Source organism: Indicator indicator, chromosome 16 (genome assembly GCF_027791375.1).
Source record: "Indicator indicator isolate 239-I01 chromosome 16, UM_Iind_1.1, whole genome shotgun sequence".
Classification (NCBI taxonomy): domain Eukaryota; kingdom Metazoa; phylum Chordata; class Aves; order Piciformes; family Indicatoridae; genus Indicator; species Indicator indicator.
This window is the reverse complement of record NC_072025.1, coordinates 389333-414821: the sequence shown is the minus strand read 5'-3', so window position 1 is coordinate 414821 and position 25489 is coordinate 389333. Positions and strand designations below refer to the sequence as shown.

General features: G+C 58.1%; 1 protein-coding gene across 1 annotated transcript in view; it reads left to right on the top strand.

The window, feature by feature from the left end:
- Positions 1–13832, top strand: part of RBPMS2 (RNA binding protein, mRNA processing factor 2) — a 29820-nt gene extending 15988 nt beyond the window's left edge. Inside the window, exons 4-8 of the mRNA XM_054388083.1 lie at positions 218–280; positions 1389–1539; positions 2523–2671; positions 13446–13515; positions 13767–13832. Of these exons, the coding sequence (XP_054244058.1) occupies positions 218–280; positions 1389–1539; positions 2523–2671; positions 13446–13508 (426 nt within the window). The 3' untranslated portion in view covers positions 13509–13515; positions 13767–13832. The remainder of the gene's footprint in view (positions 1–217; positions 281–1388; positions 1540–2522; positions 2672–13445; positions 13516–13766) is intronic.
- The last annotated feature ends 11657 nt before the right edge of the window (positions 13833–25489 follow it).

Here is a 25489-nt window from a genome sequence, read left to right as displayed (position 1 = left end):
TCCTTCTCTGGAGCCTTTCAGACCCCACCTGGATGTGTTGTGTGTGCCCTGCTCTGGGTGACCCTGCTCTGGGGAGGGGGCTTGGACTTGATCTGCAGAGGTCCTTTCCAACCTGCTCCCTGCTGAGATTCTGATTCTGTGTGGGTCACAGGGGGTGGCAGGGTGCTCTAGGGAGCTGGATGAGGATCCCAGCTGAACTCAGCATCATTTCTTGTAGCCAGTTGGGTTTGTGACCTTTGACAGCCGAGCTGGTGCAGAAGCAGCCAAGAATGCCTTGAATGTGAGTACCTGGTGTGATGGGAGGCCCCGGGGGGCAGGAGCCCTGCACCCTGCTGGGGCAGCCCTGCAGCTGGAGGGGGGAGTGGTGCTTAGCTCATCCAAAGCACAGAAAGGGTCTCAGCTGTGCCCCTAAGTGTGGAGGTCCTGCAGCATCCCCCCAGAGCTGACAGCAGCCTGAGCAAAGTGCCCCAGGCTCACTGGAAGGGCAGCTTCTCACCACTGGAAGACTGCTTCAGGACCTCTGATGGTGTGGGGAGAGGGCAGCAGCTTCTTGACTTGCCCCTGCACCTCCTTTCTCAGTAGATGGCCCCTGATGATGGGATGCAGGCCATGAGTTCTGATTCTTGTCCACAGCTCCCTGAAAAGCTGTGACTGAGACCCAGCTCTTGTTCCAAGAGTGTGGATTCCCTACCTGTGTCCATGTGTGGCCAGAGCTGCTCTGCCAGGACCTTCCCCTCCTGCTGTTTACACCGAGCTGGGGACTCATCCTAGCTGCCAGCTTGACCTGAGCCTGGCTTGGGGTGACCCAGAGCAGGCAGGTCTGGGGAACCAACCTTAGCACACAGATGAGAGGATGAGACCCAGCTGACTCCCTGTGGTGCTTTGAGGGATGTGGAGCTCAGCTTGGGTAGAGCAGCAGCCTCCGGGTGTTGGGAGGCTCAGGGCTGGGCGGCAGCCTCGGGGCGTTGGGAGGCTCTCACACTGCTGTTCCCATGGCAGGGCCCCAGCTGCCTGGGACAGGCTCTGCAGCAGGCTCACAGCACTGCCCACCTTGAGGCTGGGCATCGTGGTGGGCAAAGCCAGAACCATCTCCATTCCTGGGTGGGCCTGCAGGAGTTAGTGGGATGTAGGCAGCAAGAGCTGCTGGTCCAGTTCCGCTCTGCTGGAGAACTTGCCCTGGGCATGGGGCCAAGCACTTGTGACTGCCCAGGCTGGGAGTAGGCACAGCAGCAGCACATACAGGAGCTCTAGTACAGGTGGGGCTATGCGAGCTCCAGCAGAAAGGTGCCAGGGGGCAAGGGAGCTCCATCTGGGTTCTGCTCCATGAGTAGACAGGCTGTGCTTGCCCCAAACCCTCTGAGAGCCTCCTGTGCTTCCTTCTGTGCCAGGGCATCCGCTTTGACCCCGAGAACCCCCAGACCCTGCGGCTAGAGTTTGCCAAAGCCAACACTAAGATGGCCAAGAGCAAGCTGATGGCCACACCAAACCCCACCAACATCCACCCTGCCCTGGGGGCACACTTCATTGCACGGGACCCCTGTGAGTATGCTTGGAGGGGCTTGGGGCTGGGCCAGCCTGGGAGATGCTGAACCCTAGCAGTGCTGCCAAGCTGGAAAGGAAACCATACAGCCGTGTGTGCCCTGGCTGAGAGCTGCCTGGTGCCTCTGCTCAGGCTTCTGGCCAGCACTAGAAGTGGTGGGAGGGCAGAGCTGGGGTTGGCAGCTCAAGTGATGCCAGTACTCCTTCAAATCCTCTCTAGCTGCAAGGCAGGAGGGGTGAATCCTGTGCCATGCACGCTTGGGGTACCCTGGTTGGCCAAGCAGCCTTGCAGACCCTCAGGGGGTGCTGAGAGCCCTGTCCTCTGTCCTACCATCCTGTGCCACCAGCCCTGTGCTGTGTGTGAACTGCCCTGCTGCTCAGTGTGTGACCAGCAGAGATGGGAGCCTGTTCCTGGCCTCTGGACAGGGCTGGGAGCCCAGGGGAGCAGCTGGTCACAGAGATGCTGCAGGGCTGTTGCACCTCACCAAGGTGGCTGTGCAGAGGGCACAGGAGGTGGCTGGTGAAGAGCCTTGAACAGAGGTCTTGTGAGAGCAGCTGAGGGAACTGGGGAGGTATAGCTGAGGGGAGACCTCCCTGAAAGGAGGTTGGGGTGGGGTTGGTCTCTTACATGCAACAAGCAACAGGACAAGAGGAAAGGGCCTCAAGTTGTGCCAAGGTTGGGTATTAGGAGAAATTTCTTCCCAGCAAGGGTTCTCAGGCACTGTCCCAGGGTGGGTGGTGGGGTCCCCATTCCTGGGGGTGTATAAAAGCCCCCTGGACGTGGTGCTGAGAGGTGCTGGGGTTCAGAGGCAGTGGTGGGACTGTGAGCTGTGGCTGAGTGTTGGACTTGACCTCAAAGGTCTCCTCCAGCCCCAGCAGTGCAGCAAGAGCTTTCCTATGGGGTGGAACAGCCGGAGCCTGTCCCCGCAGCAGCTGCTGGGCCAGCCCCTGAGCTGCTGTCCCCTTTGTCTCCTCCTGCCTAGATGACCTGACTGGAGCAGCTCTGATCCCAGCGTCCCCGGAGGCGTGGGCTCCCTACCCCTTGTACACCACAGAGCTGACCCCTGCCATCCCCCACGCTGCCTTCACCTACCCAGCAGCTGCCGCCGCTGCCGCCGCCCTGCATGCCCAGGTGAGCTGCTGCCTCCCTGCCCTGCCAACCACCTCCTCTGGGCTGCTCTCACTCTGCCTGCTGCACCTCGGCTCCTGGGCAAAGCCTCCTCCCAGCTGAAGCTCATGGAGGGCTCACAGCCCTGAGCAAACTGCATGGGAGAGGTGTCCCTGGCCAAGGGCAGTCAGGGCTGGGTGGTGATCTCTGACCCTGGGAGAGGTGTCCCTGGCCAAGGGCAGTCAGGGCTGGGTGGTGATCTCTGACCCTGCAGGTCCAGCTGCTTCCCCATGGGAGACAGGCAGGTAGGAGAAGGTCAGGGCTCAGTTTCTGGCAGGCTTTGCTGGTCCTTGTGGCTGGAAGCCATCTGATGGGGCTGCTGGGAGGAACCAGCTACAAAACCTCTTCCTTGAAGTCCCAGTGAAGGCAGTAGGCTTAGCTTGGTGCAAAAGCAGAGGGCCTGGGCCCCCCTTGGGCCAAGTGACTCAGGAACTTCTACAGCTGGGGGAAGGTCATCTTGCAGGAGATGAGTGATCAGGAGCTTGCCCCAGTGAGGAGCTGTGGTGGGAGCTACCCTGACTGCAGGTTAGAGAGGAGGCTGCCTCTGTGAGAGCCTCTGGCAGTGCTGGTGGTGGTGCCCAGCTGCCTGGTGTTCCACAATAAGCTGGCTGAGAGCTGCAGGTGTGGGTCTGATCCTGGAGTGCTGCAGTGTGCTGAGACTAACCCCCCTGCTTCCACATGAGGTCCCATGGGAATGCAAAGGGAAGCCAAGACAGAAGCAGTCTCCTAGTTCTGGGTAGTACAGGAGACCCTGGTGCCCTGGCCCTGCCCTGCTTGGTGTGACAGCAGCTGTGCTCCCCCTGTGCCATGGGGCACTGGGGCAGTGGCACTCTGGGTCTAGTCCTCAGAGTGTTGGAGCTTACCCTCTGCCCCCCCAAGCATGGGGCTTAGCTTTGCTCTTCCCTGCTGAAATGGGGAGGAAGCAGCTGTGTGCCCTCCCCTTGCCCACCTGGCTGATGCCAACCCTCTGGCATCCTCTCACTTCCCCAGTGGCTAGATTGCAGCTGCCCAGCTTCAACACAAAGCTTTTGCCCAAGTGCAGCATGGTGCCAGTGAAGGGTCCTGGCTTGTCCAGGTTCCTGTCCTGTCCCTCACCTGCCTGCAGGCCTCTGCTGCTTTCATCCTTCTCTTGAGCTGGTGCTGGGCTGAGGCTCCTGCAGGGTGGGCAGTAGGGATGTGGGGTTCAGGGGAGGACCAAGCACTGCCTGGTACTTCTCTGAGGGCTCTGCCTGCTGGTGTTCTTCAGAAGCTATTGATGGTGCTCACAGCTGCAGGAGTGTGGTCTGCTCCTGGGGAGCCCAGGAGAGCAGTTGCCTTCCTTACCCTGCCCTTTGGGTGTGGGGTGGTGGAGCCAAGGGCTGCTGCTGGTCGAGTTGCTGCTGGCAGGCAGGGGCCAGGGACAAAGCCTCTGGCCTGGCTGAGGGAGGTGAAACCATTGCTGCAGTTCCTTCAGGGATGGCCATCAGTGACTGCATGGGGACCTGAAGTGTGAGGGGTAGGCACCAAAACTGTGGTGCATGGTGGGGGAGCAAAACCCTCCCACTAAGGAGGCCTTCAGCTAGACCTTTTTCCACTGGGCTCTTAGTTCCTGTCTTCCAGCTGGCAAGCTGCTGGCGTTCAAAGAGGTCTTCTGGCCTGCAGAATGACCCTGAGGCTCCAGGGAGCTCTGTGTATGGTTAGGACTCTGCCTAAGGAGGTCTACAAGTGGTGACATGCTCCTGAGCGCCCCCAGGCCTGTGGCTCTGAGGGGAGCTGGCCAAGCTGGTACAGCTGCTACCCTGTCCTGGAGCTGGCAGCAACCTCACCAGGGACATTCTGGGGCACTCTGTTCCCAATAAAGTTGTATGGGGTTAAACGTTACTCAGGCTGGCAGCTCAGGGCTGCTCTGGTCCTGGGCTGGAGCCCTCTCCCTGGCAGGAGTGAGGCAGGGAGATGACTTTTGCCCACAGCCTGTGCTCAGAGCTGTAACCTTGGTCCTGCTGTGCTGAGCCCTCTGCTCTCGCTGCCAGGGGCTGGTTTGCCTTGCTGGTGAGGTGCTGGGCACACAGGTTGGTCTCCAGGGCAGCTGCAGCTGTGCCCCCTGAGGTTAGCTTTGGCTGGAAGATGTTCCTGAGGCTGGCCAGAGCTGTAGCAGCTCCCTGGCAGGCAGGCCTGGAGCTGGAGGCTGTAGCTGAGCCAAGAGCTTGTTGCAGAAGACTCAAACCTGGAGTGCCTGTCCCCTGGTAGTGAATGGGTGAGGAGGCAGCCACCCTCTGCACCCCCTGACAAGCTGCCCAGAGGGCTGGCAGCAGCAATGGACGGGCAGGAGGTGCCATGAGGCTGGCCGGCCTCAAGGAGCCGTTGGTAAGCTGCTGGAGGATGGCACTGGTGGAGGGCACTGGTGCCAGTGAGCTGCCCTGCCCTGGTGGTGCTGCCAGCAGGCACCAGGCTGCTGGAGATGTGCCCAGGGCCTGCCCCTGCCCTGCTGGAAGCTTCTCCCTGTGGGGGACTGCAGTGACCTGAAGACTGTCCTACCTGCCTTCCCTCCCTCTCTCAACCCCCTCCTTTGATGTCCCTAGTGAACTCCAGCCATGATGCCAGCGCAGGCTAGCCCTGGAGCTCAGAGCTGGCCCTGGACATGGGACCCCCTAGTGCTGCCCCACTGCAGCTAGTGGAGTGGCTGTACTGCAGCTGCATTCCTAGGAGTGTAGAGCATGATGGCAGCCCCGTCTGGGAAGACTGGTAAGGTACCCACCTCTCCTCCAAGCTGCACCCTGGGGTTTGCAAGCTTCTGCCCATCTCTGTTGCCCCAACCTCCTTGGCAACCCAGTGCATGGGCCTCACGCTACCCACCCACCAGAGCCTGGGGAATGAGAGACACCAGGCCCTCTAACCCACATCTCCAACCTGGCAGCACATGACATGGCACACACAGCATGGCACCATCTTACAGCAACTCCTCCTCCCAGCTGGGCCGGCCTCAGCTGGGCACCGCCGGTGGCAGGGGAGCAGCCAGGGCAGGGCCAGCCCTGCTGCTTGGGCACGAGAGACAAACCTGGTTTCTCCCCCACCACAGAACCTCTTGAGGGCAACCAGACATCCACCTTGACCTCACTCCTGGCACACGGTGGGGGAGGTGAGTGACGTGGCAGCGGCCGACACATGACTAAATCCTAGCGGGCACCGTAGGCATCAGCACCGCCGGGCACCCGGGGACAGAGCCTGCCCTCGGCCGGGGGCTAACCTCACCTCTTTCCTCCCTAGCTGCTGGAAGCAGAGCAGGGTCCTGCCTGCAGCTTGGCCTCTCTCCTGTCACCTGAGAGGGCAGGCAGGGCATGGGGCTTGGGTGCTGAGACCAGGGGGGAGAGATGGAGCCCAACTGGGGGCTCGGGGAGGGGGCCTGGGGCTGTGCCAGCTCTGCCTGCTGAAGGAACAGTCCTGGCTCAGCTTTTCTTGCAGTGTTTCTGGGGAGAATGTTTTCCCCTCTGTGTGGTACTGATGTGAGGGGAAAGGCATTGAGGCTGGGGGCCCAGGCCTGCCTTTGCCTCTTGGAAGGTAGAGGTGCAAGGAGTTGGTGCCCTGGGAGGGTGAGGAAGGCTTGACACAGCACAGAGACAGTGCTGCAGCCTGGCCTGCTCTGCCTGCAGCAGCTGCACAGCTCCAGCTCTTGCTGTGGGATGGACTTGGGCTGTGTGGTGTCTCTAGTGTGAAGCCACTTGCACTGCAGTGCCTTGAAGCAAGGCTCTGAGTGGGCAGCAGGAGGCACCAGGGACTGCCAGTGCTCCTGGAGCTCCTCTGCAAGGAGATGCCTCCAGCTGTGGCAGCATCCCTGGGGACATGTGGTGGACAGGAACCTGCTGTGGGCAGAACTTGCCCTGGGAAGCAGTGGCTGGGTACAGGACTGTTTCATAAGAACAGGGACCGTGGTGCTGGTGGTGGGCACCACATGGAGCTTGCAGGAGGTGAGGCTGATGTTGGGTGCCCAGAGCCTAGGAGGCTCTGTGGGAGATGCTGCCAAGGCAGGGAGCAGGTCATGAAAGGCCTTTTGGGGCTGGGCTGCCCAAGGTGCCCTCAGCATCCAAGGCTGCTAGGAGCAGCCTTGACTGGAGGCTTTGAGAAGGTGGTGGAGGTTGGGCCTCAAAGCTGGGACCTGCCCCAGTGAGCACTGGGTGGAAGGAGCAGTCCTGGCTGGTGGCTGTGCTGTGGTGCAGGAGTCCAGCAGACCCCTGAGGTTCCCAGCACTGAGCTGGGGCAGAGCCTGCTGGTGGAGGTCACTGCTCCATAAACCTCTTCCCCTCTGCTGCCTGGACTGGCTCAGGGCAGGTTGCATCTCCTGAGCCTTGGCTGCTCTTGGGATGAGCATGAGGCAGACCTCAGTGGCTGTGCTCTGGGCAGCAGGGGCTGGGCTGTGCTCCTTCTCCAGTGCTGCTTTCTGCTGGGCTGCTACTGTCTGACCACCCAGGTGCCACCAGCCTGGCTGAGCCCTGGAGTCCCAGATGGCCTCCCTGGTGGATCTGCTGGAGCAGGGAACTCCTGCCCTTGTGCACCACTGACTGCTGGCCTTGTCCTGGCTCCTCTGCAAACTGTCCTGGATTCCATGGTAGACCCCCCCATGGGCTGAGGTGCTGGGGACTGGTGGATGGATTTTCTGTGCCTGGTGACCTGTCTGGGGCTGCTGTGTAGGACTTCCCAGGAGGGCTCTTTTCTGGGCAGAGATGTGAAGCAGTCCTCAAGACCTTCATGGTTATGGTGTCCTCCTGAGCTCCAGTGCCTTCATGCTGGTGTAGCTGTCTGAGCAGCCCTGAGCAAGCTCTCCCAAGCCAGATGTTCCCCCCAGGCAGGCAGGAGATGCTCTCAGCTCCTCCAGGTACCTCCTGAGCAGCCATTCTTGTTAAATTGCATGAGGAATGAATTGGACCAACGTGGCATCAGAAGTGACTTCCTGATGTGGAAGTCCTACCTCAGTCCAAAGGACAGCAGCAGAGCTCCCCTGCACTCTGGGGGGAAGGAGAAATGCTCCTTTGCTGTGTTCTTCAGGATGGGTTTGTCTCCATGAGCTCCAGAGGGGGGCTGGGCACTGGCATCTGCTCAGCCTAGCCCCATGAAGGGCCCAGCAAGTAGGTGGCATAGCACAGAATCACTGAATGGGTTGGGTTGGAAGGGAGCTCAAAGCTCATCCACCTCCAACCCCTGCCATGGGCAGGGACACCTCCCACCAGCCCAGGCTGCTCAAGGCCTCATCCAGCCTGGCCTTCAACACCTCCAGGGAGGGGGCAGCCACAGCCTCCCTGGGCAACCTGTGCCAGTGTCTCACCACCTTCATGGTGAAGAGCTTCTGCCCTGGGTGAAGTGCCTGCTGCTGGGGCTGCAGATGTGTGTCCAGGTAGGGCTGCTGGATGATGATAGTGCCTTGTGGGCACCTGTCCTTGCCTGCCCTGGGCTGAGCTCCCATCAGCTGTTTCCAGCCTCTGCCAACCACCACAGGAGTGTGCCCAAGGCTTGCACCCAGTGGCCTGCAGCCTGGGGGAAGAGGTGACTGAAATGCCCTTGTGCTGGACACTGCTGGGGCTGCACCTCGAATCCTGAGGTCAGTTTTGGGGCCCTCGCTCCAAAGAGGACACTGAGAAGCTGGAGCAGGTACAGAGAAAAGCAATGAAGCTGGGAAAGGGTCTGGAGAACAGGGCTGGGGAGGAGCAGCTGAGGGACCACAGAGGGCAGGGGAGAGACTGGCACAGGTTGCCCAGGGAGGCTGTGGCTGCCTCCTGCCTGGAGGTGTTCCAGGCCAGGCTGGATGAGACCTTGAGCAAGCTGGGCTGGTGGGAGGTGTCCCTGCCCATGGCAGGGGCTTGGAGCTGGATGAGCTCTGAGCTCCCTTCCAACCCAACCCATCCCATGGCTCTGTGAGGTCACACTCAGGCCCCTGGCTGCTGACCTGCTCATGGCAGAGTCACAGAGGACACAGCAGCAATGCCACCAGACCTGCTCAGGCTGAGCTAACATCTTGGTCTTGCTGGCCTAGGGGAGTCACCACTCAGCCCCAGCTCAAGCTGAGAGAGCTGCAGGTGATCAGGAGAAGGTGCCTGGATGGTTTAGAGCTGCCTGGACTCAGCACTCCCTGTGCCAGGCCACAGCTTGAGTGCTGGGGGCAGTTTTGGGTCCCTCACTCCAGGAAGGACATTGAGAGGCTGGAGCAGGTGCAGAGAAGGGCAAGAAAGGTGGGGAAGGGTCTGGAGAAGAGGGCTGGGGAGGAGCAGCTGAGGGAGCTGGGGGGGTCTGGTGTGAGGAAGAGGAGGCTGAGGGAGACCTCATTGCTCTCTGCAGCTCCTGAGAGGAGGCTGGAGCCAGGTGGGGGTTGGGCTCTGCTGCCTGGTCTCAGGTGATAGAAGGAGAGGAACTGACCTGAAATTGTGCCAGGGGAGGGTTAGGTTGGAGAGGAGGAAAATTTCTTTGGTGCAAGAGTGGTCAGGGGTTGGCAGAGGCTGCCCAGGGAGGTGGTGGAGTCCCCATGGCTGGAGGTGTTCAGAACCCTGTGGCCATGGCAGCTGTGGCCATGGTGGGATTGGGTTGATGTTGGACTGGGTGAGCTTGGAGGCCTTCTCCAGCCCAAACAGTTCTATGATTCCAGGTGCTCCTGGCTTTCCCAGGTGAGCCCCTCCCAGCAGTGCAGCTGAAGACCTGCACCTCAGCAGCTGGTGGCTAGATGCAGGTCTAGGACTTGCTGGCTGAGGTCCTACCAGCTCCCAGGAACATACCAGGTGCTGTCTGCCAGCCTGCACAGGAACCTTTCCACACATGGGGAGGTGGCTGGCTGGCTCCATGCCAGCTGTAGGGGCAGCCCTGAGCTCCAGAAGGTGCTGGTGATGATTGCAGAGCAGAGATGAGCAGGCCTGGAAGGACCTGAGGAGGAGATTCCACCCAAGCCAAGGGTGACCTGAGGGTGGCTCTGTGGACTCAGCCCTCCCTGGTCTTGAGCTGCAGAAAGGGAAGGGCTCTGCCCTTCTGGGTGCTTCCCCTGGAAGGTAGCCAGCAGAGGCACAAATCTCTTCTCCAGCTGTGCTCTGGGACAGATGTTGAGTGCAGCAGTGTGAGGCTGGCACTGCTTGCCTTGCCCCCAAGGGCAGGAGGTGTTTGCAGTGGTGTGGCCAAGCTCCTTTCCAGCCCTGAGCTAAGGCAGCTCTGGCAGGGAAGGCTTCCCCTGCTCTGCTTTCCTCAGGCACTGCTGGGTGTCTCCACTCGAAGCTTCCTCCTTGACTGAACACTTTGGGAGAGAAGGGAAAGCCTCAGCAATCTGCTCCCCAAGAAGAAGTGCTCTGGCTGGGCCTGCCAGGTTCAGTCCTCTTGGGACAACTCTCTGCAGTCTCCTGTGGTGCTGATCTCCTGTTCCTGATGGCTCAGGGAACCTCCATTTTTGCAGAGCCTCTCTGCTCAGGGAGCTTGATTTTTGCCAGGGAGACCCTTTGAGGGATGTGAAGAGAAACCTGCCCTGGTAGTGCCACTGTCCTGAAGGGCATAGTCCTCTGGCCTGGCTTCTGCCTCCACCCTGCTGCTTCCAGTGCTTCCTTTTGTTTCAGAAGCCTCCCTTCTCCCTAGGGGCTGCTCCTGCCTCAGCCCATCAAGCTCTTGATCTTTCAGTGGCCTGAAAGTCCTGGCAGGTCTCATCCCCTAGCTCTGCCATCATACCAGAGCCTTGGCTTGCACCCAGGATCACCTGCACCAGCTCCTGCCAGCCTCCAGGCTGAGCCTCTCTGGCTCTGCTGCTGCTGGGCACCTCCAGGAGGGAGGAAAGAAGAGGTCTGTCAGGAGTGTGGAGGTTTTTTGGTGCCAGAGCTACAAGCAGTGCCTGGCTGGGGAGAGAAACAGCACTGCTGTGCAGCTGGAGGTGCTGGAGGCTCTGGGGTGGGCTGTGCATGTGGGGCAGAACCTGCCTCAGGCCCCCTGAGCAGTGAATGAGAAGCCAGGAGGCTGGGGCAGTGGAGCAGGGGGTGGCTGTCCTGCAGCCACTGCCTGTGCCAGGGCCAGTCTGGGGTGGAGGCAGCCCTTGGGGTGAAGTGCTGCAGGCCTTGCAGGGGCAGTTTCCTGCTGCTGCTGGGCAGGAGCAACTGCTCCCAGCTGTGGAGGGAGGAGTGCTGGAGGGGGACTGCTGGCTGCTGAGGAGCTGTGACTCTGCTGAGCAAGCACTTCCCTCCCTCCCAGTGCCAGGGCTGGGAGAAGCAAGGAGCCCCTGGCCTTGCACTGGCAGCTGCTGTGGTGCCCCATAAGGTGCCAGTGGTGCTGAAGCATCCCTGGCCTGTGGCAGTGCCCCAGAGCAGTGTGGTGGCCCCAGGCTGGTGAGCAAGGGTGCAGCTGAGCTGTGCCCTTCCTATGTGGGACCTCTTGCTGAGGAAAGAGGGTCCTGGTGATGGCTGTGCCCTCCAGTCCCCCTGCCCAGAGCTGGACTGACTGGGTTGCAACTGGCTGTGGTGTGGGATGGAGCTGGGAGCTCAGCTGGCTTGGTGGCAGCTGCTTGGCTTGGGAGGGTGTCTGGCTGAGGAGTCCAACCAGCCCAGGGTGCCTGAGTGTGGATGGCTGCCTCAGGTGTGGTGCTGGTGGCCCAGATCCACCCTGTGTCCAGCTCTGGGGCCCTCAAGAAGGGTATGGAGTTGCTCAAATGTGTCTAGAGAAAGGTACCAAAGGTGGGGAGAGGTCTGGAGCACAGCCCTATGAGGAGAGCTGGAGGTGTTCAGCCTGGAGAAGAGGAGGCTCAGGGCAGACCTCATTGCTGTCTACAACTACCTGAAGGGAGGTTGTAGCCAGGTGGGGGTTGGGCTCTGCTCCCAGGCACCTAGCAGCAGAACAAGAGGACACAGTCTCAAGCTGTGCCTGGGGAAATTTAGGCTTGGTCTTAGTTCTTCACAGACAGATTGCCCTTGGAATGTGCTGCCCAGGGAGAGGATGGGGTTGGCATCCCTGGAGGTGTGTGAGCAAAGCCTGGATGAGGCACTTGGTGCCATGGTCTGGTTGATTAGTTGGGTTGGGTGATCAGTTGGACTTGATGATCTTGGAGGTCTCTTCCAAGCTGCTTGATTCTGTGATGCTTCTGCAGAGCTCCTCCCTGCAGGAGCCATCTCAAGAAACAGGACTTGAGGTCCCTGAGCCTGGGGCTGTTCAGCTGCTGGCATCCCAGCCCTGTGTGCTGGTGGGGGGAGGGGAGCAGGCAGCTGTGCTTGCTGGGAGGTGTGGGCTGGCTGTGTGCTGCAGCTGCTGCAGGGAAGCTGCAGTGTCAAGGCCTTGGCAGCCTGCTGCATGTCTCTGCCTGGAGCCTTGCACCTCCCAGCATCAGATGGCTTCTCCCAGCCCCAGAGGGAGCAGGGCTGGAAGGGATCTGCTGTGTGTGCCTGTCTTGGAGAGCAGGCCAGGGGCTGCCACAGAGTCTTTGGGCGTCCTGGTCTTCACCTTTGTTTCTTCTGAAGACCTGTGTGCAGCTTCTGAAGGTCTGATGCTGCTGGGGTTTGGAACACAGGTCTGCATCTCCCCTCCCGGATGACTTTGTTCATGCAAGGGGACAGCCCTGCCACTGTAGCCTGGCAAGGAGAACAACTCCTGCTGGGCTCCAGGGGCCTTCTGCCTTTTTTTCCTACCCATTTAGAGCCATGTCCATTGTCCTGCTGGTACCCAGAGCCCTGCAGGTGCCTGCTGCAGGGAGGCTGGGGAGGGAGGAAGGGGGGGTGGGAGGGGTGGCTGCTGTGTTTCAGCTTCCTGTGCAAAGAGCTCCTGTTGCTGCAGCCCTGCTCAGTGGAGTGGCACAGAACTGGCTCCTGCTGCTCCCAGCCTGCCCTACCCATCTTCTGGCCTAGGTGAGAGCAGTTGCATGGCTGCTGCTGTTCTCCTGGACGTTGCCAGCTCCCTCCCTCTGCTAACTCTCTTGTGTCTCCATCCAGTCCTGCCTGGGCAAGAAGCAGGCCTGGGAAGTAGCTGTGGCAGCAGTGACCTGCCAGGGAAGCCTCCTGGTCTTGCTGGCTCTCAGCTCTACTGAGTCCTTCCCACGATGTTGTGTGCCTGGGGAGCCTCTTCTGGTGGCTGGGCTGTGGTGTAGAGACCTTCATCAATCCCCTCTGCGGTTGATGAGGCAGTTCTCACCCCAGGCATCTCCCACAGACCTGCTCTCCTTTAAAGGTGTGGTGTCAATGCCTCCTCCTGCAGATCTGAGGGCAGAGCAGCCACCACCTTTGGATGCTGCATGCCTCAAGTGCCTCTGCCCTGCCTGGGTGGGGGGAGAGATGTGACCTTGGAGAGTGTGTGGGAGGGTGCTGGGAACAGCCCCTCCTTGTGCTCTGCCACAGTGGCTGAACTTCACAGGGAGCTTGGTGGTGAGCAGCTCCCCAAGCCTGAGCAGTGCTGTCCTGCGTGGCAGTGAGCCAGGGCCAGGTGTGGGTGTGAGTCTTGGGGGAGGTCATCTTCTGGTTGTGCCAATAAGCAGAAAGTAGTTGAGGAAGGTTCTGAGATGGATGCCAGCTTGCTGCTTAGGTGTGTAGGGTCCTGCTGGGGTCTTCAAGGGAGGACCTTGCTGGGTCTCAGTGCCTGGTGAGCCTAAACCTGTCCTTGCATGACCCACCAGTGTGAGGCACCAGGTAGTGCCAGCATGGTGGCAGTTTGAGGTCACCCAGGAGCCTCACCTCCTGTGCTTGGAGACTTCTCTGCTGGGTGGACCTTGTCCCTCTCCTGAAGCAGCAGGAGGTTTGGGCCTGTGGCTGATGGCCCCTGGCGTGGCTTTCTCTTCCAGATGCGCTGGTACCCTCCCTCTGAAGCCACCCAGCAAGGATGGAAGTCTCGGCAGTTTTGTTAGTTTGTTAGTAAGTAATTCATGGCTCCTGCAGCTGGTTCCTTGTCTTCTTGTCTCTGGGCTCTTGTGGGGAGGAGGGAAGGCACCTTGAGGTCACCCCCTGGAGGATGTGGTTGGGTTACGTGGATGGGTGACAGGAACAGATCCACCCTGGTGGGAGCAGAAGCCTCACGGAGCCCTGGGCTGGGGAGCAGGGCTGCAAGTGCCCCTGCCAGGAGGCAGATCCCTGCAGCCCTGCTCAGCACTGCTCCTCTCCCACAGCATCACCCCTCGGCTTGTGTTCCTCCTCCCTGCTCTCCCGAGGGATGTGCCGGGGACGATCGCTCGGACTCCTCTCGGTGTGGTTTGTGGCCAGCGGACGAAGCACCCAGCCCTGCGTGCTCCCGACGGGGCTGCCAGCATCCCCCCTCCCAGACTGTGAAGCTGCCACGGCCCCCCTGCCATGGGCTGTGTGCTGCCTCCATCCAACCATCCCTCATCCATCCAACCTCCATCCCCAGGATCTCCTCCCCAGCGGAGCTTCGCTGACTCCAAGCCACTGCGGAGCGGCGGTGCAGGGTCCGGGGCTCTCCCAGGGGCTCAGACTGTCCCCGGGGGAGGGAAGGGTGGGGAGGTGGGGGCTGGGCTGAAGGCAATCGAAAGGCAAAAATGGGATTTTTTTTTTTTTTTTTGCATGTTTTCTGGCATGAATTAAAACACTTAACTTGTGTCTGTGTGAGTGTAGAGTTTGTTTGTCCTAGCGTTTGTGTAACCGTTAGCAACAGGCCTTGGCTCCCTGGGCTCGACCCAGCGAGGCTGCTCCTCCTGCTTTGGTGAAGATTTTGGCTTTCAGAACTCCCTGTCCTTGTCTCACCCTTTCTCCCACCTCTGCACTGCCTCTCCCCGGTGCAACCGGAGGAAAAAAAAAGAGAGAAAATAATCTGAGAATTCTTTCTTTTCCTTGGTTCTGTTTTCTCCGCCCTCCACGTTTGCTGCATTGGGTTTCAGTTCTCATCCCTCCTCCTCCTCTGCTTTGATTAGAGGGGTGGGGGTGGGGTTTGCTCTTCCCTCCTCCTTCAGCCTCTACTCTCTCTATCGAAACAGCTGTAAAATGTAATCTTTTGGGGGTGGGGTTTTTGTTACTGTTAGGGTTTCCCCCCCCTATCCCTCTGATTGATTGGAGAGCATCCAGTCCTGCCAAATAATCAGCCACATCCTTCTGGGAATACTGAACAGCAACAGGAAAACAAAAGAAAATAATACAAATAATAATAAAAGTTTAGGAGTATTTTTGTACCATGTGGAATTAAGGAAATATTTATGCATCCTAAAGGATTTCTGGTGTGTTTTGTGTGCAATTAATTATTATTAATTATGATGACGAAAGAGAAATTGTAACCTTGTAAGATAAGTTAATAGTTTAGTTAAAGCTTGAACAGAGAAGGGGTTTGTCGTCTTGTACCCATGGCTCAGTCAGGCAATAGGCAATGAGAACTTTGTGCAATTTGATTTTTGTTTTGTTGGGATTTGGTTGTTTTTTGTTGTGTTTTGGTTTTATTTCCAGCATCTTCTTGCTTGGTATTTGAAGTGCTTTGAGTATTAACCTGACCATGGCTGTCTTGCTTGTATCAAAAGGTTTGAGAATAAGTTGCTCTAATCATTGCTGATCCTATTGAGAATGTGAAACTGGATAATATATGAAATGCAACCAAGAAAAAAAAAAATACCCAGAGGCTGCTGTGACTCTTTTTTGTGTGTGTATGGTCTGTTGTGTCATCTTCTGGGGCTTCATCTTTGGGGTTAACTCCAGCCGTGTTTTCCTGTGCTCCCTGGAAGGGTGCAGGGGGCATGAGCAGCACTTGGGGTTGGGGCTTCATCAAACTCAGAGTCCTGGGCCTGTTGAGGCTGGAGAGGAGAAGGCTGAGAGGGGACCTGATCCATGTCTATCAGTATCTGAGGGGTAGCTGTCAGCAGGATGGGACCAGGCTCTACTCAGTGCTGCCCAGTGACAGGATGAGGGGTAGTGGACACAAATTCAGTCACAGGAACTTCCACCTCAATGTGAGACAAAACTTACTGTGAGGGTGCTGGAGGCCTGGAGCGGGCTGCCCAGAGAGGTTGTGGAATCTCCTTCTCTGGAGAGCTTCCAGCCCCACCTGGATGTGTTCCTGTGTGCCCTGCCCTGGGTGACACTTCTCTGGCAGGGGGTTTGGACTGGAGGTCTCTCCCAACCCCAAGCATTCTGAGTCTCCCTACAGGAGAAGAGCAAGTCCTTGCCTCCATGGGCATCTGCTGATGCTGAGATCTCAGCCAGGGCAACTCTGAGCTTTCTTTGGGTGGTTTTTATCTCCCTGCTCCCAGCTCCTGCAGTGGTTGAGGGCCCCTGCTGCGTGCCAGCACTGTTGTTCCCTGTCCGTGGTGCAGCGACGGAGCAGAGATGTCCATAGAAGGCAAACATCCTCTGCAGCTGCAGCAGCGCCCGGCACCCGCCCAGCTCCTCCTCTGCTGCAGGACGCCCTGCCCGGGGCTGCCAGCACCTTCTTGTGGCCCTATCTAGAGCTGCAAAAGCAGCTGTGGGAACTGCAGCCCTGGGGCCAGATGTGGGTGTCCCGGATGGATGATAGGGACGGGTCTGTGGTGGCATCACTAGGGGTACCTTGCCTACATCCCACTGGGATGGCCTTGGAGGGGGGGAGATCTGGCTCTGACATGGGGTGCCTATGCAGCTTCCCACCCTAGGGCTCAGTGGTTTTCTCCCAGGGCAGTGCTGAGCAAAGGCAAAGGGCAAGAAAGAAAGAAAGGAGAGGCGGAAAAAGACAAAAACAATGTAAAAAAAAAAGCCAAAGGCTGTGCTAAAAATAGCACTGCTGGCCACCGTGCCTGGGAACAGGCAGTGCTGCTCTGGGAAGTGACCTGCCAGGGGCCCGGGGGCTGCCCGAGCCGGAGCAGTGCTGCCAGCCCCCTCCTTGTGGCATTCCCAGCCCACGGGCCAGGCAAAGCTGGCTTCTGCCCCAATCCCAGCTTCTGCCTGAATCCTAGCTCATGCCTGGATCTCGGCTCCTGCCCCAATCCCAGCTCCTGCCTGAATCCCGGTTCGTGCCCCGGTCCCAGCTCCTGCCCCCATAGCAGCTCCTGTCCCATCCCCAGCTCGTGCCTGGAACCCTGTTTCTAAGCCAGTCCCAGCTGTTGCCTGTATCCAAGTTCCTGTCCCAAGCCCAGCTCCTGCCCCCATCCGCAGCTCTTGCCTGGAACCCAGTTTCTGACCCAGTCCCAGCTCCTGCCTCAATTCCAGTCCCTGCCCCCATACGAGCTCCTGAATGAATTCTGGCTCCTGCCCAGATCTTGGCTCTTGCCCGGATCTCGGCTTCTGCTCCGGTTCTGGCTCCTGCCCCACTTCCAGCTCCTGCTCGTATTGCAGTTCCTGCCCCATCCCCAGCTCTTGCCTGGAAGCCAGTTTCTGACCCAATCCTAGCTGTATCCAAGCTCCTGCCCATATCCCCAGCTCCTGCCCCATCCTCAGCTCCTGCTCACATCCCAGCTCCTGCCTGGTTCCTGTCTCCTGCCTCCATCCCATCTCCCGCTGGGTCCATCCTCATCTCAGCTCTGCTCACCTGAGCGGAAGCAACCTGGGGAGCGGCCGGGGCGCGGGGCCGGGGCCGGAGCTGTGCGAGGCTCTAAATTATGGAGGAGATTTGTGCGTGGAAGTAAAAAGCCTTCAGCAGAGCATGAACACAGCCAGGCCATCAATTATTGACACCGATTCTGCTGAGCTCCTGCGCCGGCAGCCGCCGGCTCCCCTCCCACCCAAAGTAGGTCACGGCCGCACCAAGGGTCCTCGGCGGGCCTGGGCCGGGCGCGGTGCCGCCCGGTGCTGAGTGCGGGACTCTTGCCCCAGTCCCTGCCTGCTCCCGGCTCTGCCACGGCCCTGCCCCTCCCATGCTTCTGTCTGTGCAAAGGGACCCTGCTGGGCAGCCATGGATTCATACAGGCATGGAATGGGCTGGCTGGGAAGGGACCCCAAAGCTCAGCCAGCTCTTGGAGCCATGGGCAGGGACACCTCCCACCAGCCCAGGCTGCTCAAGGCCTCATCCAGCCTGGCCTTCAACACCTCCTGGCAGGAGGCATCCACCTGGGCAACCTGTGCCAGTGTCTTTCCACCCTCACTGGCAAGAAATTCTTCCTCATCTCCAGTCTCCATCTCCCCTCTCCCAGCTCAAAGCCACTGTCCTTTGGCCTGGCACTCCCAGCCCTTGTCCAAAGTCCCTCCCCAGCTCTCCTGGAGCCCTTCAGGTACTGGAAGGCTGCTCTGAGGTCTCCCTGCAGCCTTCTCCAGGCTCAACAACTCTCCCAGCCTGTCCCCACAGGGGAGGTTCTCCAACCCTCTGATCATTTTGGTGGCTTCCTCTGGACCCTCTCCATCAGGTCCAGGTCCTTCCTGTGCTGAGGGCCCCAGAGCTGGAGGCAGTGCTGCAGGTGGGGTCTGAGCAGAGCAGAGCAGAGGGGCAGAATCCCCTCCCTGTGCTGCTGCTCTCCCTGCTCTGGCTGCAGCTCAGCACACAGCTGGCTCTGGGCTGCCAGGGACCATTGCTGGCTCCTGGGGAGTTTGTCACCAACTGACATCCCCAAGGCCTTCTCCTGCAGGCTGCTCTCAGCCACTCCTCCCCCAGCCTGGATTTGTTCTTGGGGCTGCCCTGATGCAGGTGTAGGCTATCTGGGGACACAGAATGTCCCTGATGGGTGGTGAGGTGAAGCCAGGCACTGCAACAAGGAACCCTGTGGGGACAGCAAACTCAGCTGCCCTGATGCCAAAAGGCTTCTTGGGGTGGCCATGCTGGGCAAGCTGCAGAGAGCTGACTTGCCCCCCCCCCCCCCCCCCCCCCCCCCCCCCCCGCCTCCGTGAAGTGATCAGAGCCAGGGAAAAGACAGAAACAGAAAGCTCAGTCCCTGCTTAAATCCAGAGACACAGGGGAGCAGGCAGGTCCAGCAGCACTTGCTGCTCATGAGGGCCATGGAGCTCCAGCCCTGAGCTCAGGGGTACCTAACGGTGCTGATGCTCTCTTGATGGCCCTGCACACCTTTGCTGATGACTGAGGGGACCCAGGTGCAGCTCAATCGTGCGAGCTGCACGATCTGGGGCCTTCAGTTCATTTCTTTATCAGCTGCAATCGGGAATGATCCAAACAGCTGCTCCAGAGGCTCCCAACAGCTCCCGCACACCGCAGCTGCTTCCATCTGCTGGTCCGCGCCAGCAGCGCAGGCAGAGCAGCCTCTGCCCCCACTCCTTTCCTCCCACCTCATCCCTTCCCTCTCTGGATGAAACCTTTCCTGGTTGAAGACCATTTGGAAGATTACTGATGTGCACCCAGGTTTTTTGTCCACCGGACAGACACCAAGGGCCACAGCCGCGGGGAGATGCCTCAGCTCCAGGTCCATGCTTCTGCTGAGACCCAGCCTGGAGCAGAGCCCACTTCTGGAGCCTCTCTTACAGGAAGGCTCTGGAGGGGCTGGAAGGTGTCCAGAGAAGGGCTACGAGGAGGAGCAGAGGGCTGGAGCTGCTCTGCTCTGGAGACAGCCTGAGAGAGTTGGGGTTGTACAGTGTGGAGAGGAGAAGGCTCCCGGGAGACCGTCTGGTGGCCTTCCAGGATCTTGGGGGGGGGCTCTAAGAAAGCTGGGGAGGGACTTTTGAGGGTGTGAGGGAGTGATAGGACTGGGGGGGATGGAGCAAAACTAGAAGTGAGGAGACTCAGATTGGATGTTAGGAAGAAGTTCTTCCCCATGAGGGTGGTGAGAGCCTGGCACAGGTTGCCCAGGGAGGTGGTAGAAGCTTCATCCCTGGAAGTTTTTGCAGTCAGGCTGGAGGTGGCTGTGAGCAGCCTGCTGTGGTGTGAGGTGTCCCTGCCCATGGCAGGGGGGTTGGACCTGGGTGATCCTTGAGGTCCCTTCCAACCCTGACAGTTCTGTGATTCTATGCTGCACCAGGCTCTAGCTGCTGCTGCTCCCAGCTGCCTTCCCGTGGTGTTGCTGAGACATCCCTGGCAAATGCGTGCGGTCCAGCCCCGTGGAGATGAACGCGGAGCAGGTCAGCCGTGGTACCAGCTCTGTAGAGCCCCCAGCCCAGCCACAGCCTGTGGCCAGAAGAAAGGTCCTCCTGGCCCCACGCCTTAAGGCACAGTACCGGCACAAAGCCAGGAGGTGGCAATCGCGACCTGAGCACATGGACCCGAGACGCTCCCGAGGAGGAACCGAGCAGAAGGCTGCAGCCTGGGACAGTGCAGAAAGCAGGGTTATATTTTTGTCCTGCACCTTCCTCTCCCCCTTGGGATGCGGAGAGTGAAGGTGTTTAGAGAAAGAATCTCTGCCTTGAGAGAACAAAGGAAAATCTTTGGACTTCTCTGGTCGGCTGCAGCAGAAAATCCCAGGGAGCTTCCTGGGGAGAGCTGCCCACAGCCCCGCCTGCTGTGGTGTGGGACCAGCACTGACTCAGGCCACCTGTGGCTTAGTCCAGGAGCCTGGGAACCCCCTGAAGCTGGAGTCCCCCTGGGAATCATAGAGTGCATCAGGTTTGGAGGGAGCCTCGTAGGTCATCTTGTCCAACCCCCCCTGCAGGGAGCTGGGACACCTCCAACCAGATCAGTTTGCTCAGGGCCGCATCAAGGTTGACCTTAAATGTCTCCAGGGATGGGGTTTCCACCACCTCTGTGGGGTGAGTCCTGAGTCCAGTGCTCTTTAACATCTCTGTCACAGCCATGGGCAGTAGCACTGAGGCACCCTCAGCAGGTTTGCTGATGGCACCAAGCTGTGTGGTGCACTTCAGTCACCTGAGGGCAGGGATGGCATCCAGAAGGCTCTTGACAGGCTGGAGAAGTGGCCCAGTGCCAGCTGTAAGAGGCTAAAAAAGTCACAGGGCAGGGTCCTGCAGCTGGGTCGGGCCAGGCACAAATCCAGGCTGGGTGCAGAGGGGAGTGAGAGCAGCCCTGAAGAAAGAGCCTTGGGGGTGCTGGGTCCTGAGCAGCTCCCCAGGAGCCAGCAGTGCCCTCCTGCAGCCCAGCAGGCAGCTGTGTGTTGGGCTGCAGGCAGAGGAGTGTGGGCAGCAGGGCAGGAGAGGGGATTCTGCCCCTTGGCTCTGCTCTGCTCAGACATCACCTCCAATCCTACCTCCAGTTCTGGTGTCCCCAGCAGCAGGAGGACACAGAGCTGTGGAGTGAGTCCAGAGGAAGCCCCAGAGATGATCCCAGGGCTGGAGCAGCTCTGCTGTGAAGCCAGGCTGAGGGAGCTGGGGGTGGTCAGCCTGGAGAGGAGAAGGCTCCAGGGGGACCTCAGAGCTGCCTGCCAGTGCCTGAAGGGACCCTGCAGGAAGGCTGCAGAGGGACTTCTCCTGAGGGTGTCTAGAGCCAGGCCAAGGGGGAATGGTTTGGAGCTGAGGCAGAGCAGGGTTAGAGTGGAGCTGAGGAAGAAGTTCTTTGGTGTGAGGGTGGTGAGACTCTGCCACAGGATGCCCAGGGAGGCTGTGGCTGCCTCCTGCCTGGGGGTGTTCAAGACCAGGCTGGATGAGGCCTTGGGCAACCTGGGCTGGTGGAAGGTGTCTCTGCACATGGCAAGGGGTTGGAGCAGATGAGGTCCTTTCCAACCATTCTGTGATGCCACTGGGGACAGGGCTTGCCCTCCTCCTCACACCTGTCTCATACCTGGAGTCAATGTCACCTCAGAAACAAGGGAAAGTTGCTCCTCTCTGAGCCCTAGCATTGATTTTCAGCCCTGGGTGGGTGGTGGCCTTGGTGAACAAGCAATAATGTCAACAGACTTTGATTCCCTCCCCAAACAAAGCTGGAGGGGCAAGGCCAGAACCAGGCTTCTTTGCTGCCCTTGATGGGTTTTGTTTCCCTCTGCTTCCTCATCTCTGGAGGGTTTATGGTTCACTCCACCCTGCTGTTTGAGATGCCTGCAGGGGCGTGGGGGGTGCTTTGTGGCAGTCCTGGCATTGATCTCAGTGGGGGATGATGCAGCTGGGGGGTCAGATATGGCTGCAACACAAAGCCCTGTGCCACTGGTGCTAAAAATAGCCAAATGCCTCGAGGAAGCAGGGTGGGGAATGAGCCAGGCACAGAGAGCAGCAACCTCCTAACAGCCAGAGCCTATCTTGCTGTACTGATTCTGCTGAGAAGCAGCTGGACCCTCCTTACAGCTTCATGCCTGTGTGCAGCCATGGAATCAGTCATGGAATCAGTCAGAACTGTGGAGTCAGAATCATGGAGTCATGGAATCATTGTCATGGAGTTATAGAACCACAGAATCATGGAGTCATAGAACCATAGAACCATAGAATCATGGCGTCATAGAACCACAGATTCATAGAATCACAGAACCATGGAGTCATAGAACCATAGAGTCATAGAACCACAGAACAATAGAGTCATAGAACCATAGAGTCATAGAACCACAGAACAACAGAGTCATAGAACCACAGAGTCATAGAACCACAGAACCATAGAGTCATAGAACCATAGAGTCATAGAACCACAGAGTCATAGAACCACAGAACAATAGAGTCATAGAACCACAGAGTCATGGAGTCATACAACCATGGAGTCATAGAACCACAGAGTCATAGAACCATAGAATCATGGAGTCACAGAACCATAGAATCATTGAATCACAGAATCATAGAATCATGGAGTCATAGAACCATAAAACCACAGAGTCATAGAACCATAGAATGATTGAGTCACAGAATCATAAAATCATGGAATCATAGAACCATAGAGTCATGGAACCATAGAACCATAGAGTCATAAAACCATAGAACCATGGAGTCATAGAACCATGGAGTCATAGAACCATAGAGTCATAGAAACATAGAACCACAGAACCACGGAGTCACAGAACCATAGAATCATTGAGTCACAGAACCATAGAACCATGGAGTCATAGAACCATAGAATCATTGAGTCACAGAACCATAGGATCATTGAGTCATAGAACCATAGAGTCATAGAACCACAGAATCACAGAATTATGGAATCATGAAATCATGGATTCATAGATTCATGGGATGGGTTGGGTTGGAAGGGACCTTCAAGATCATCCACTCCAACCTCCTGCCATGGGCAGGGACACCTCCCACCAGCCCAGCTTGCTCAAGGTCTCATCCAGCCTGGCCTTCAACACCCCCAGGGAAGAGGCATCCACAGCCTCCCTGGGCAGCCTGTTCCAGTCTCTCTCCACCCTCATCCTGAAGAACTTCTTCCTAAGCTCCAGTCTAACCCTGCTGAAGCTAACCAGCTAACCATCAGCTTCAGACCCTTCCCCCTTGGCCTAACAGCCTCTGTTGGACTCTGTGGTCCTGCCTCAGGCTTGGGGCAGGACAGCCCTGGATGGTTGCTGTGAAGGTACAACCAACTCTCCCAGAAAGGGGGAGTGCATGATAGGCCAAGAGGAAATCGCCTCAAGTTGCACCAGGGGAGGTTCAGATTGGCCATGAGGAACAATTTCTTCCCCAAAAGGGTTGCCAAGGCCTTGCCCAGGCTGCCCAGGGCAGTGGTGGAGTCCCCACCCCTGGAGGTTCCAAAGCTGTGTAGACGTGGTGCTGAGGGACAGGGCTTAGTGGTGCCCTGGTAATGCTGGGGTTAGAGTCAAGGATCTGAGAGGTCTCTTCCAACCAGATCAGTTCTCTAATTCTGTGCCTCCTGCTCTGAAGAAGCTGACAGACCCCCATGGAACACCTCACCTCAGAGGCTCCCCTGGGCTCTGCTCTTCTGGGGAACAGGATGTTAACTAGGGCTTGATTTGGTGAAGGGAGATGTTTTGTGGGAAGGGCATTAGTAGGACATGGAGAGGTGTGGACCAGGAAGCCAGCAACTGAGAATGGCTTGTGAGAAAATGGTGACCGCCAGGCTGTGCCAATAGCTCTGTGAAATAGCTCAGTGATAAATCTGGCACCTCCAGAAGAGGTGAGGTCAGTGCTGGCTCAGAAACCCAAACCACAGAATCACAGAGGGGTTTGGGTTGGAAGGGACCTCGAAGCTCATCCACCTCCAACTCCTTGCCATGGGCAGGGACACCTCCCACCGGCACAGCTTGCTCAAGGCCTCATCCAGCCTGGCCTTCAGCATCTCCAGGGAAGAGGCAGCCACAGCCTCCCTGGGCTACCTGTCCAGTGTTCCAGAGTTGGAACTGGATGAGCTTTGAGGTCCCTTCCAACCCAAACCCTTCTGTGGTTTGGATCTCTGAGTGCAGGACCCCAGAGCTTGCCCCTGCTCCTTGTCACCACTGACTCCACCTCTAAACTCTGCCATGAAGCTGTGAAGCTATGAATTTGATGCTTACAGCATCTATGTGGCTGCTCCACACAGGACCCTCAAGCCAACACTACCCCTGAAGCTTTCTGCACCCTGGGGGACTGCTGAAGGCTCACTGCAAGGAGCCTGGGGTGCAAACCACTGTCCTCACCCTCCACGGGGAGCCAGTGGGTGTGCAGCCTACCATGGTGCTCCTTCTGCTGGGGGGAGAGGGGAGTCCCCCTGAGGCTCCTTCTGCTGGGGGAGAGGGGAGTCCCCCTGAGGCTCCCTCTATTGGGGGAGAGGAGAGTCCCCCTGAGGTTCCTTCTGCTGGGGGGACAGTGGAGTCCCCCTGAGGCCATGCCACCCAAAATGGTCCAGATAGGTGTTTCATAACTTGCCAACAAGGAAGCCACACACCAAGCTCACTGCTATTAGTGAAGTAAGAGGCAGGTCAACAAAGCAGCTACCTTCTTACCCAGGAGGCAGCAACTGTCCTGACTGCTGAGTTAAAAGGCAAACAAGGGCTCCTCATGAGCTGATGCAAAGGGAAGCTCTTGTTTGGAAGAGACTGGTTGGCAGGGCCACACCTTATGGTTAAAGACCTGATCTTCACAGCAGCCCTGCTGAGGGCTTGAAAGGCCTCTGTGGTCAGTAAAGAAATTGGATGCTTCAGTGAAGACAAAGGAATGTGCAGCTAAGGCCTAAGTGTGTTTTGGTTTGAATCACAGAATCACAGAAACATTCAGGTTGAGAAAGAGCCTCAGGGTCATCAAGTCCAAACCAGAACCCTACTCTACAAGGCTCACCCCTAAAACATATCCCCAAGCACCACATTCAAACCATCTTTAAACACAGCCAGGGATGATGACTCCACCACTTCCCTGGGCAGCTCATTCCAGTTCCTGACCACTCTTGCTGGGAAAAATGTTTCCTACTGTCCAGTCTAAACCTACCTAGTCACAGCCTGAGGCTGTTCCCTCTTGTTCTATCACTAATTCCCTGTGAGAAGAGACCAGCAGCAGCCTCTCCACAACCTCCTTTGAGGTAGCTGTAGACAGCCATGAGGTTTCCTCTCAGCCTCCTCTGTTTCACACTAACCATCCCCAGCTCCTTCAGTCTCTCTTCATCAGATTCATTCTCCAGGCCCTTCACAGTTTCCTTGCCCTCCTCTGCCCTGGCTCCAGCACCTCCACATCTCTCTTGGACTGAGGTGCCCAAAACTGGACACAACACTCCAGGTGTGGCCTCCCCAGAGCTGAGTCCCAGGGGACAATCCCCTTCCTGCTCCTGCTGGACACAGCATTGCTGATCCCAGCCAGGATGCCTTTGGCTTTCTTGGCCACCTGGGCACACTGCTGGCTCCTATTCAGCTGCCTGTCCATCAGCACCCCCAGGTCCCTTTCTGCCAGCAGCTTTCCAGCCACACTGCCCCAAGCCTGCAGCACTGCTTGGGGTTGTTGTGCCCCAAGTGCAGGACCTGGCACTTGGCCATGTTGAAGCTCCTCGTGGTAACTTTGGCCATGGATCCAGTCTATCCAGGTCCCTCTGCAGAGCCTCCCTACCCTGGTGCAGATCAACACTGCCACTCAGCTTGGTGCCATCTGCAAGCTTACTGCTGACACACTCTGTGTCTTCATCAAGGTCATCAATAAAGATGTTAAACAGAAGTGGTCCCAACACTGAGCCCTGAGGAACACCACTTGTGAGCACCTGCCAGCTGGATTTAAC